Source organism: Pristiophorus japonicus, chromosome 16 (genome assembly GCF_044704955.1).
Source record: "Pristiophorus japonicus isolate sPriJap1 chromosome 16, sPriJap1.hap1, whole genome shotgun sequence".
Classification (NCBI taxonomy): domain Eukaryota; kingdom Metazoa; phylum Chordata; class Chondrichthyes; family Pristiophoridae; genus Pristiophorus; species Pristiophorus japonicus.
In genome coordinates this window covers 113516533-113529252 of record NC_091992.1, presented here as the reverse complement: position 1 = coordinate 113529252, position 12720 = coordinate 113516533, and the positions used below count along the sequence as shown (strand labels likewise).

The following is a 12720-nucleotide window of genomic DNA, read 5'->3' as shown; positions in this document are numbered from 1 at the left end:
GACCAGCTACATCCACCTGTGTAACATTACCCGTCTCCGCCCCTGCCTCAGCCCATCAGTTGCTGAAACCCTCATCCATGCCTTTGTTACCTCCAGACTTGACTATTTCATGTTCTCTCGGCCGGAACCCACCTTCCATCCTCTGTAAATTTCAGCTCATCCAAACCGCTGCTGCCCGTATTTAACTCTCACCAAGTACCATTCACCCATCGCCTCTGCTTGGCGGCCTTTGTTGGCTCCCATTCCGGCAAATTTAAAATTCTCATCTTTGTTTTCAAATCATGGCCTCGCTCCACCCTATCTCCTCCAGCCCCAGAATCCTCCGATCTCTGCACTTCTCTAATTCTGGCCTCTTGACCGATTGGTGGCTGTGCCTTCAGTTGTGGAATTCCCTCCCACACCTCTCTGCCTCTCTACCTTTCTCTTCTCTTTTAAGACGCACCTTAAAACCTACCTCTCTGACCAAGCTTTTGATCACTTGACCTAATATCGCTCTCTCTCTGTCAAATTTTGTTTGACCGCGCTCCTGTGAAGCACCTTGGGACAGTTTATAGCAACAACTTACATTAAAGGTGCTATATAAATGCAATAAAACATCCCAAATCGCTTCATGGAAACGTTATCAAAGAGGTTTAGGGAGGGAATTCCAGAGCTTACGACCTAGGCAGCTAAAAGCATGGCCACCAATGGTGGTGATTAAAATCAGGGATGCACAAGTAGCCAGAATTCGAGGAGCACCAAGAGCTGTGTTGTAGGGCCAGTGGAAGTTACAGAGATGGGGAGGGGCGAGGCCATGGAGAGATTTGAAAACTAGGATCAGAATTTTAAAGTTGAGACGTTGCCGACTAGCAAGCACAGGGTTGATGGGTGAACGGGGCTTGGTGTGAGTTAGGATATGGGCAGCAGAGTTTTGGATAAGCTCAAATTTATGGAGGGTGGAAGATGGGAGGCCGGTTAGAGGTGCGTTGGAATAGTCAAGTCTAGAGGTAACAAAGGCATGGATGAGGTTTCAGCAGCAGATGGGCTGAGTCAGGGCAGAGTGGGGCGATGTTACTGTGTTAAAGGCACTATATAATTGCAAGTTATATTTACCACACTGGTTACACATTTTTCAAAATAGTTTTTTTTATTGCAAGATAAATCAGTTGCAATTGCTCCATGATGTTGCTTTGTGGCTGTATGGAGCAAGGAAGCACATCATATGGTGACCAGTGATCAATGAGCATTGGTTACCATGGACTAAAGACTGATGGATCATTTTCAGTACTATTGTTTCCATGGACAAATCAAAAGGAAAGTCATGTGGTTACCAGACACCAATGAGTCATTATTGTGTAAACAAAAATATGTTGAAATTTTACCTCCATCTGGTCTGTCTTTAGTGGAATTAGTCCAGTGCTTTGAGCATCTGGTTGGTTGTGTGATTGCCTGCAACCAGTGAGATTTCTGGACCGTGACAAAATGGTCATTCTTCACGTATGATCCTCGTCCATGAGCGTTGCCAGGCTGTTTATCCGTGGGGAAGGGATGTGGTGCCGATGCATCACAGCTGAGCCCAATTCTGTTTTCACCTCCATCCAATTCCGCTCCGTTACTCTCTAATCCCATTATAGCCCAGGGGTGCTTTACTGCTGTCCCAGTGAAAATCGGCTGTATGTGGCCATTCAGCTCCTCGAGTCTGTTTTCCTCCTTCAATTACATCATCATGGCTGGTCTGTATCCCAACTTCTTTGTTCCATATCCCTTGATAACCTTACCTTACAAAAACTATCCATTCCAGTCTCTCAAATTTCAGTTGACCCAGCATCCACAGTTTTTTGTTGGCAAGCGTTCCAGATAGTCACTATGCTTTGTGTAAAAAAAAAAAAAAAGTGTTTCCTCATTTCACTCTTAAATGACTTGGCTCTAATTTTAAGATTGTGCTTTCTTGATCTGGATTCTCCAATCAGAGGAAATAGTGTGTACCCTATTGAATCCTTTTAATCATTTTAAATATTGTTCAGATCACTCCTGATTCTTCTATACCTGAGGAAATACAAGCCTAGTTTATACTGTATAAATCCATTGCTAATTCAAGTTATAAATAATCCAAAACACTTTGTGGAAAAAATACTTGGAATTATCAGGAGGAGATGTATACCTTTTTTCCTTTGAAAAATTATAATTAATGATTTTGAAGATTGTAAATTGCACATTAGGGTCGATTTTCTGTGGAACATGTTTACACTATTATAAATGAGCACTCATTCTGAATGGTGATAGTCTCCATAATTGTAATTAGAAAATAATTTCCACGATCTTTAGTATATGGTATTTATTTTTTTGAACAGAAATACAGGCATGTGGATAACATAATGTTTGAGAACCACACAATAGCAGACCGTTTCCTCAACTTCTGGCGTCAAACAGGGAACCAGCGGCTTGGATTCCTTTATGGTCGCTACACCGAACACACGGACATTCCTCTAGGTATTCGAGCAGAGGTTGCTGCCATCTATGAACCTCCACAGGTCAGAGATCTGTTTTTGAGTTTTAATAATAGACATGACCTATTTAAAATGCAAGAACTCTGCCTTCTCCGTTCACTTGTGATTCAACGAAATTTCACATCTGTACAATATTTACAAATAGTCTGGGTTCAAGCAAAGGAAAGGAGAGTGGGGAAATGAGCACTGCTTATGGGTGAGGGGGTCAGAGACGATGCAGGAAAAATGTCATAAGCTTATGTTATTTGGGAAATTTAACAGCCACGAGAATGAGTAGATCATCCACTTTGTCCAGACTGGGTTTGACATGCACACTGGCACACGTTTATTTCTGGTGCACTTTATGCTGCCTGATTCCTATTTCATTTGCTTTTGATTGTCTTGTATTTATAAACATAGGAACTCGAAGCCTTATAGGAAGGGAATTGAACAAATGTGACACAAGAAATACTATCTGATCTAAATATCCTTTATATTTAAATATATAATAATATAAATTGTGAACTCGTAAATACTTTTTAAAAAAAAAAAAACTACTTCTCTACGTGGAAGGAGAATACACCCTAAATTTTTATGTAATGTAATTAAAATCAAATTACCCACTTTGTCTCCTCCATGGGTACACTTGGCCAAGTAAACAATTTGGGCCAGATTTTCGCTGACTTTGCGACTGGGATTTCGCTGCGATTTGATCCTCCGCAGCGAAAACCCGGTTGGCGGGATCTTCGGGCACCTTTTTGCGGCAGCACTTTCACATACTGCCCGGGAGAGGTGCGCCGTCGTGAAACGCTGTGGATTGCGTTACCGTAGTGCTTTCTGCACTCTCTGCCACGCCCAGAATACTGACAGACAAACCTGTCTGTGCAGTCCTGCCAGCAGCGATAAGTATGAAGACCTGCAAAAAAGGTCAAAGTTTTTTATTTTTTAATTATTTTTCAGCAATTTAGCAGGTAAGGGTTTTGTAAATGTTTTTTTGCAATTTTTTTTGTTTTTTCTCCCCCCATCCCCCAAGGCCTCTCGCGGCGCTACCGGCCCCAGACTAAAGTTGCCGAAACTCGATTTGCGCCGCCAACCCTCATGCAACGCCAACTTGAAGGCCGAAATTTAGGTATAAAAATGGTAGCGCATTGAAAACAGTTAATTTTGTCGTAAAACTACCGTTTTCGCCGACATCTGAAAATCTAGCCCCTTGAGTGATGCGGAGCACACTTCTTTCCAATTGCACAATGAATGCAGTTTGGATCCACTAGATGGCCCCCCATCGTCTGTTCTCCAAACATGTGAATGCTGTTTTGTATGATTTTAAATTGGTTACTCTCAAGTAATGAATATATTCTACGGTATAATAAATATCAGCTGTATTATCATGCCATTTTTAAGCATATAGAATTAGTTCTGGTTCAAAATATACACCTAAAAAAAATTTGTATACTGTTTGTGTTTGCATCATTTTTTATTGGCTCACTTGTACATATATTATATATATATATATTTTATTAATGTGTAAATACACACTTCACGCCATTTTTAACAAGTTTTTTTGGGGGGGAGGTTGGTGGGGAAGGATTGTTCTTAACCCATCCTGAGTTAAACAATCCATAATAAGTGAACTCTTCTCAACCTGCCTTTTAATCTGTTGACTAAAGATTCTGTGTATAATTTGTGAACAAAAAAATAGATTTCTTTAGTGTGCATTCAGAAGATGCTCACCCAGTCGATAAGCTGTGACTGGCAACGTCGGCACCATATTTGCGGAGCTATCTGGAGCTCAAAAGCAACCATAGCTTTCAGTGTACCTCCTGGACAGGCACACACCAAATGCCAACAAGGAAGATGGGGCCCATTCTGCAATGTTCTGTGTGGGCGCTGCACAGCTTACCCATTGGTACTTAAATTCAGGAATAAATTACTCTTGGTGCAACATCTGGCTGGGAAATAAAAATGCAATCGGCAATACCATCAGTTGGTCCACCTGCATGAGCGAATGATCCATTTCAAGATAACCTAGGATATTTCACGATCTGGGGTTACAAAAGAACATAAGGAGTAGGCCATATGGCCCCTCAAGCCTGCTCCACCATTCACTAAGATCATGGTTGATCATCGACCTCAACTCCACTTTCCCACCTGATCTCCATATCCCTTGATTCCCTAGACACTCAATCTATCTATCTCAGCCTTGAATATATTCAGAGACTCAGCATCCATAGCATTGTGGGGCAGAGAATTCCAAAGATTCACAACCCTCTGAGTGAAGAAATTCCTCCTCATCTCTGTCTTAAATGGCCTACCCCTTATTCTGAGACTGTGCCCCCTAATTCTAGACACACCAGCCAGGGGGAACAACTTCTCCCCTACCCTGTCACTCCCTTTCAGAATCTTGTATGTTTCAATAAGATCACTTCTCATTCTTCTAAACTCCAGAGAATATAGGCCCATTCTACACAATCTCTCAGCACAAGACATCTCTCATCCCAGGAATCAATCTAGTGAACTTTCGTTGCACCGCTTCCAAAGACAAGTATATCCTTCCTGTGCTCCGTACTCCAGATGTGGTCTCACCAAGGCCCTCTGCAATTGGAGCAAGACTTCCTTACTCTTGTACTCCAACCCCCTTGCAATAAAGGAGGACAAGCCATTTGCCTTCCTTATTGCTTGCTGTACCTGTATGCTAGCTTTCTGTGTTTCTTGCACAAGGACATCCAAATCTCTCTGAACACCAACATTTAAAAGTTTCTCACCATTTAAAAAAAATATTCTGTTTTCTATTCTTCCTACCAAAATGAATAACCTCACATTTCCCTACATTATATTCCATCTGCCACCTTACTGCCCACTCACTTGGAAATAGACTTCTTTGCATCAAGAAGCAACCCCAGCTCCCAAACCAAGGCTGAGTCAGCCTGGAGACTTGTCTTCCATGTGGAACCAGGTTTCTCTACACATTTCCTCTGATTCCCAGAATCCTTCAAATGATCTGGATAGAAGGGATGAAATTGATTCTGGTAACCAATTTTCGGCCTTGGAATCCATGAATTTTTGATAGTCTGGTGTTGAAGTCTTGCTTCCCCAGGGGAGAGATCCAATCCCATTTGACTGTCCGGTCAGATGCACCTCTTAGATGCTTTCTGGTTGAGAGGACATGATTTCTAGAACATGGCCGTCATTCTTTGGATGATACTCATAGCTTCTCAAAAACCTTTGGCATGTAGAGCATGCAATGTTAAGTGAAGTAAGTTTCTACAGTGATGCTTTTCCAGGAATTTAGACCATCCTCCTTCCTGCAGGGTGTCTTCAATTTTACTTCTCTTCGATCATTAAGTGACCTTCAGCTGAAACCTAGTTTGATATGGATATATGTGGCACCAATGATTCTCATGCCTCAGATTAGTTTGGGGGCAGTTTTTTTTTTTTTAAGAGCTCTCGGGTGGTTGCATCTAAATTGCATGCACTCTTGCGTATCTTTTTAAATTAAGTTGCAGCATACGAACTAAAATTTGTCCTCTGATTAGATACTTAATGTGTCGCACCAGATACAATCGAGAAATGTTCAATTGCTCCATCTTCCACAACAAACATTAGAAAAATGATTACACTTTTTAAAAAGTCACTATAAGAATATATGGCTAGCTTGTCTTTGAGTCTAGTTTGCTTTTTTGACTGGTATTTTGCTTTTGTAGGTTGCTACCCCAAACAGCCTGGAACTTCTGGAGGACCCAAAAGCTGAAGTTGTTGATGAAATTGCTGCTAAACTTGGATTGAGGAAGGTGAGTCAATGGCCTAGTTGTTGCTGTAGGAATAACGGTGAGGCTATCCACGCTCATCGTTATTAAGGAGTAAATCAGACAGCAACTTCCAGCGTCCACACATGCGCAGTTAAATCCGGAAATCAGGAAGTTGCTGTCCAAGTGGCCCTGCTCCTCGACGAGCTTCGCTACATCGGTACGTCACCGAGAGATTCAGCATTCAAACACAGGAAGGATATGAAGTTGGTGTACTTATCCACTAGATACCCACTAAACAGGACAGGAAATGTTAGGGCTAGTCCATTCAAGTGTGAGTGACTTTTTAATGACCTGATACTACCAAGCAACATCTCTGCCACTCTTCGATATGCCGTCAAGTGGCTTTGTTTTTTTTTAAGTTTTAAAAAGTACTGAATGAATTTTTTTTAAGTAACCTTTTCGTTTTAAAAAATATATATATATATATTTTATGCACTGCATAAGAGTCCTTCCAACATTTGGAGCTTGCATTGTTTTTCTATTATGTTAACAATAAGCAGATGTGAAACATTGCTTTACAGTAAATGGGAGTAATGTTTTCCAGCTGCTATGGACAGCACAACACAAGTATAAAATAATGTTTATTTAACTTCCAGAACTGCGTGAATAGAAAAAATATATTCTTAAATTCAGGAACAGCTGTGTTCCTGAATTAAAGTAGAAGCATTTTCTGAATAATAACCATCTAGTAATGTGTGCCAAATATAAACCTGGGTATGTATATGGAATTGCACACTTAAGTTTTCCAAACTTTCTGCAGAAAAGTAGGAATAGCATTTTTCAGATTTGCAATGCTCGGGTATAAAAAAAGATAAAATTCTGTTGGCAAAGATAGCTTAATATGGAAAAAAACAGAACTTTTAAAAACCAGATGAAGTAATAAACAAAAAGAAAACCTCAACACAAACAGAATGAGCACACATGGCAAATGCATTCTTGGCATGTAAGTTTTTCTTTGTAGTTCTGCAAATTGCCCTCATCCCATAACACCCTCCTTCAGCTGGGGTAGTGGAATGGGATGGGATGCACATTTCTACTTGACTATTCTATAATGTGTCAACAGAAGGTGCAGTTGCAACTCAGTATTCAATAATGGAAGCTATATTACTATCACATTTATTGGTGTGTGTATATGTGTGTGTGTGTATATATATATATATATACACACCAATAAATGATATTTTAAAAAAAAATATATATATATATATATATATATATAATATCCTCGCTATCAATTAAAATATTGGTGCTTCAATAAAAGAGCCATTTCTGTCCGTTCAGAAGTTACAGGTAAAAGTTGTTTTCAGAGTAACACTGGACCTGTCAACCTCCGTTAACATTTTTGTGGCTGGATTGCTTGGTGGTTCTCCGAACTTTGGTCTCGGGGATGGTTGATGGATGAATAAGAAAAATCTGGCACTTATTTTTGCAATGTTTATAAGTATATCTGTTGGCTGAGCACACAACACCACTAGGGCGTAGGTTAGTAAGCCAACTATAGTCTGTCCTGGGCTTCTAACTGAAAGTTAGATAGAACACTGCCATGCGATGGAAACCTCAAAGCACTCAACTCTCATCATTTAGACTTGAGTTTGACTTTCTACATTATCATTTTGCTTCAGGTTGGTTGGATATTCACAGACCTTCTATCAGAGGACACAAGGAAAGGCACTGTCAAATTTATCAGGAATAAGGTAAGGAGCTTGATGCTTATTGGAAAGGAGTTTTAGGACTGCTTTAGCTCTCGGGGGCATCTGGCAAATGAAGAGGGTGGAAAGAAAGATGGGGAAGAGAAAAGCTGATAAGGAAGCATAAAGAATAAAACCGTGGAATGTATTTTAAAAACGCTCAGTAATGTATTAAACAGGAAAGTGGTGTGTTGGCATAACATGTATTTAATATCAATATTATTTAGCAATATTCTTGGTTTTCTTCCTTCAGGTTCCTTTAATTAAAAAAACAATCTGTTACATGAAGCACTTCAACTGAAATTGCGCACACTTTTCTGTTTAATCCATTACTGAGTGTTTTTAAATGCATTCCACTCTATATTGCTTTATTCTCTTCCCTTCCTCTCCTTCCACCCTCCCCATCCAGCTGCCAATGAGTTACGGTGCATTCACACGCCACAGTTAAATGTGTGAAGTCAAAACAGCTTCACAGTTGCATTAAAATCTGATGGTAAAGCAGGTGTGAAGGCCCTTATTGAGTCTGATGCAAAATGGAGTGAAACTCCTTACTCCAAGATTCTTGCTCTGCTTCCTTCCTGTATAGGCCGGGCCTGACTTTGTATACAGGCTGCATTTACACTATAACTGCAGCTTTGATGCAAAGGGAAACTACTTCACACCGATGCTACAGCCATAGTGTAAATGCAGGTTTAGAGCTGTATAAATCTGCTTTGACTTGCTCTGATCCATTCTGAATTCGTCCTCCATCAGGCCTTGATATGATTAGCCCATGTAAAGTAATTATTGTTTTAATTTTCAAAGCCATCTGATCTGGCAGCTTCTCCGTTGGCTGGTTAGTAAAGAGCAGTATTAGGAACAGCTGCTAGATTGTAGATTTTCTAATCTTGTTGAGACTAAATTAACCTTTCCAAATTTTGAACATTTTAGTTCAGGATCATTCCCAATAAACTCTTAACCAAATAACGTTTAGATAGATAACAGACCAGGAAAGTGATTTTTTTTTAGTGTGCACTTAATACTTAAAATCTCCAGATGTTTTCAGTGCAAAATAAAGCAGATAAGCAGGAGTGCAGAGAAAGTTTGCAGCTGCATTTCCACTTAGACATTTGCTGCATTCCAGAAATCTCTCCCAGACAGTAACGGTAGCCAGTGCAGACATCCACGGATGTGTCCCTCTTCCCCGAGTTGAGACGGTTCAAGTCATAATTCCATCTGAATTTTAAAATGTTGATCATGCACAAAACTGTATAGGACAGTGACTTTAAAATATCTTCTTCAGATGCAAAATGTATTTTTAGAATTATATTGTGTAAGTAAGGTACAAGGTGGAAAATGGTGCTTCTACTTAAGTAAAGCAACCCGTAATTTGATTTTACAGAATCCAGAAAATTAAGCAAGTGTATTTATTATGGATGCTTTTAACCAATAAATAGGCACTATAGCGCATATATTTTTAAAATCTCTTCAATATACTCTTAATACTGAAACTTGGAAGAAAAGCTAAGTTTGTCTCGCGAATGACCTAAATGAATAAAGTTCACATCTTGCATTCACTATCCGTCACACTGATATTGGGAGAGACCGAGTGGAGACTATGGGCCCAAGTTTCGAGCCGCGCCTAGAGCGGCGCATCCCGACCTGGACGCCCGTTTTTCGCGCCACAAAGTGCGCCTAAAAAAAAACCCTCCAGATTCTCCAGCTCTCTGCAGGTCCTCTGGCCCTCGGCGCAGTGCAGCAGGAGCTGTAGGGGGTGGAGCCAAGTCCCTGCGCCGAAAACAGTGCCGGGACCTCTGCACATGCGCGCTACAGTGGGCACGCAAGTGCAGTAGCTCCAGGCGCCCAAAACTGTGGGAGGGGCCGAAGCACGCAGCCCCTAGCCCTGGCCGAATGGCCTCACTGGGGCTGTGTGAATAAGGCTCCTCCCATGGCCAGCTCCTGCTTCCTCCCCTCCCGACCCGACTCGACTCCCGCTTCCCGCCCCCAGACCGGACCCGACACCTGCTCCCAACCAGACCCGACCCGACACCCGCAACCCCCCCCACCCCGGACCGGAGCGACTCCCGCCCCCGGACTGGATCCGACCTGCCCCCCCCCTCGACCCGAACCAACCTCCCTCCCACCTCCCACCACCCCCCCCCCCCCCCCCCCGACCCGACCCAACGCCACCTACCTGTAAATCTGGTGCTGGGGACGGGCCCTGCCCGAAGTCTCGGGCCTGGCCCGTTTAGCCTCCCTCCCCTAATCTCCTTCTCCCCCCCCCCCCCCAATCTCCTTCTCCCCCTCTCTTTTCCCCCCCCCCCTCCCCCAATCTCCTTCCCCCCCCCCCCCCACCCAATCTCCTTCTCCCTCCCTCCCCCCCCCTCCCCCCCAATCTCCTTTTCCCTCCCTCCCTCCCCCCCCAATCTCCTTCTCCCTCCCTCCCCCCCCAATCTCCTTCTCCCTCCCTCCCCCCCAATCTCCTTCTCTCTCCTTCCCTCCCCCCCAATCTCCTTTCCTCCCCCCTTCCCCCAATCTCCTTTCCTCCCCCCGTTGTCAGAAACACAGACACTGACAGAGAATGAGAGACACACACTGAGGGGGGCATCCCAGCACGCTGTTGGAGGGCTCCCTGTGCTGCAGTCGGTAAGCAGAAAATGTTTTATTTATTGATTTAAAAAAAAAAATTATTTCTTATTAATTTTTTTTGATTGATTTATTGGTTGATTTATTGATGTATTTATTATTGATGATGGCTCTTTATTTGTAAAACTGAAGTGTTTAATGTTTGTAAACTTCCCTTTAAACACCCCCCCCCCCCCCCCCCAACCATTCCCTACACCTGATTTGTAACCTATGCCTGATTTTCTAAAGTGTAGACAAGGTTTTTTCGAGCGTACAAAAATCTTCAATTACTCCATTCTAAGTTAGTTTGGAGTAAGTTTTCACTGACGAAACTTTGAAAACAGGCGTAAGTGGCCGGACACGCCCCCTTTTGGAAAAAAAAATTCTGTTCCAAAGTGAAACTGTTCTAACTGACTAGAACTGGAGCAAACTAAATGACGAGAATTCCGATTTCTAAGATACTCTGTTATACACCAGTTGCTCCTAAAAAATCAGGAGCAAATCATGTGGAAACTTGGGGCCTAAGTGCCTTTTGGAGGCGGAGCAAAAATCAAAGGAGTTTTATAAATAGAGTACAAGAGAGAAGTTTATGTCAAATTGCTCATGGCAATGGTTAGGCCACAGTTAGAGTGCTGTGTGTTGTTTAGAGCACGCCATTATGGAAAGGACATTCGTTAATAGACTGCGTAGTGTATATTCACTGCGGTGGGAAACTTTAGTCATAAGAAAGACTCAAGATATTGGAGCTGGAAAGGCTAGGAGGTTAATTAGAGGTTTTTAAAATTTAAGGCAGATTTTGATGGGATGAATATGGAAAGATTATTTTCTTTGAGTGGTGTCAGTGATGCAAAGTTACTGATTTTAAAATTTGTTTCTGAGAGGAAGGAAAGAGGTTAGGAGAAACTTATTTAATCAGAGGGGTATTGAAGCACTGAATGCTTTTCTACAAAGAGTAGCTGAGGCAGAGACCATTGCATTTTCAAGAGAAGAGTAGATTAACATTTGAAGTAGAGAAAAATAGAAGACTAAAGGAGAGCTGTGGGATTAGTTTTGCATTTCTCTAGCAAGGAGCTGGCACAAACACAAAAGGCTGAATGGCCTTCTAGGTTCTATGGAAATATTTCCTGGTCACTAGTGTGCCACTTGGTAGCTGAATAAAGAGTAGTTCAGGGAGTTGTGGAAGAACAGGGAACAGAGAGAATAACAATCGTCTGTCTGCAAGCAGCTGTTGTTCCAAAGTTTATTTTATTCGTTCACGGGATGCGGTCGTCGCTGGAAAGGCCGGCATTTATTGCCCATCCCTAATCGCCCTTGAGAAGGTGGTGGTGAGCCGCCGCCTTGAACCACTGCAGTCCGTGTGGTGATACTTCTTTAAGCATTTTGGCCTTTTCAGAGGGCAGTTAAGAGTCAACCACATTGCTGTGTGTCTGGAGTCACACATAGGCCAGGCTGTGTAAGGATGGCAGATTTTCATCCCTAAAGGACATTAGTGAACCAAATGGGTTTTTATGACAATCCAGTAGTTTCACGGTCACCATTACTGATTACGGATGCTAGCTTTTTATTCCAGATTTATTTAATTAACTGCATTCAAATTCCCCAGCTGCTGTGGTGGGATTTGAACATGTATCTCAATCATTAGGTCCAGGTCTCTACCGCTTTGCTACCATTCCCAGTAAATGAGTTTCAGTGGTAATAATTCCACTGGTTTGAACCTACAGCATGAAGTTTTCCCACTATTTTGACACTGGCATTCAAAAAAAAATCAACATTTATGGTATATTATTGATAACCGATGCTTGGAAATTTGAAGTGGTAATGGTTTTGTTTTACTCTGTCAGGATGCACATTTCCTAAGTGCAGAGGAGTGCATCACAGCAGGAGATTTCCAGAACAAGCAGCCCAACGCTTGCCGACTATCTCCTGATAATCATTTTGGATCCAAATTTGTTACTGTCTTGGCAACAGGTATGGGTTGATTCTGCTTGTGCTCAAAAAATCTCAAAAATATTGCAAAATAGGGAACACTGCATCACTTATAGCGGGGGGTTCATGCGAATGTACTTTGCCCACTGCATGCGATGCCCGTTGTAACACCTGAAGAAAGTTTATTTTCTCTCTTGCCCTATAAAGAGCAGCTCTCCGATTTCCAGTCGC

At 42.1% G+C, this 12720-nt stretch overlaps 1 protein-coding gene across 2 annotated transcripts in view; it reads left to right on the top strand.

Moving 5' to 3' along the window:
* nploc4 (NPL4 homolog, ubiquitin recognition factor) overlaps positions 1–12720 on the top strand; it is a 61393-nt gene that overhangs the window by 27383 nt on the left and 21290 nt on the right. For both annotated transcript variants that reach the window (XM_070857702.1, XM_070857703.1), the window contains 4 exons: positions 2331–2510; positions 6167–6253; positions 7894–7965; positions 12405–12531. In XM_070857702.1, the coding sequence (XP_070713803.1) occupies positions 2331–2510; positions 6167–6253; positions 7894–7965; positions 12405–12531 (466 nt within the window). The remainder of the gene's footprint in view (positions 1–2330; positions 2511–6166; positions 6254–7893; positions 7966–12404; positions 12532–12720) is intronic.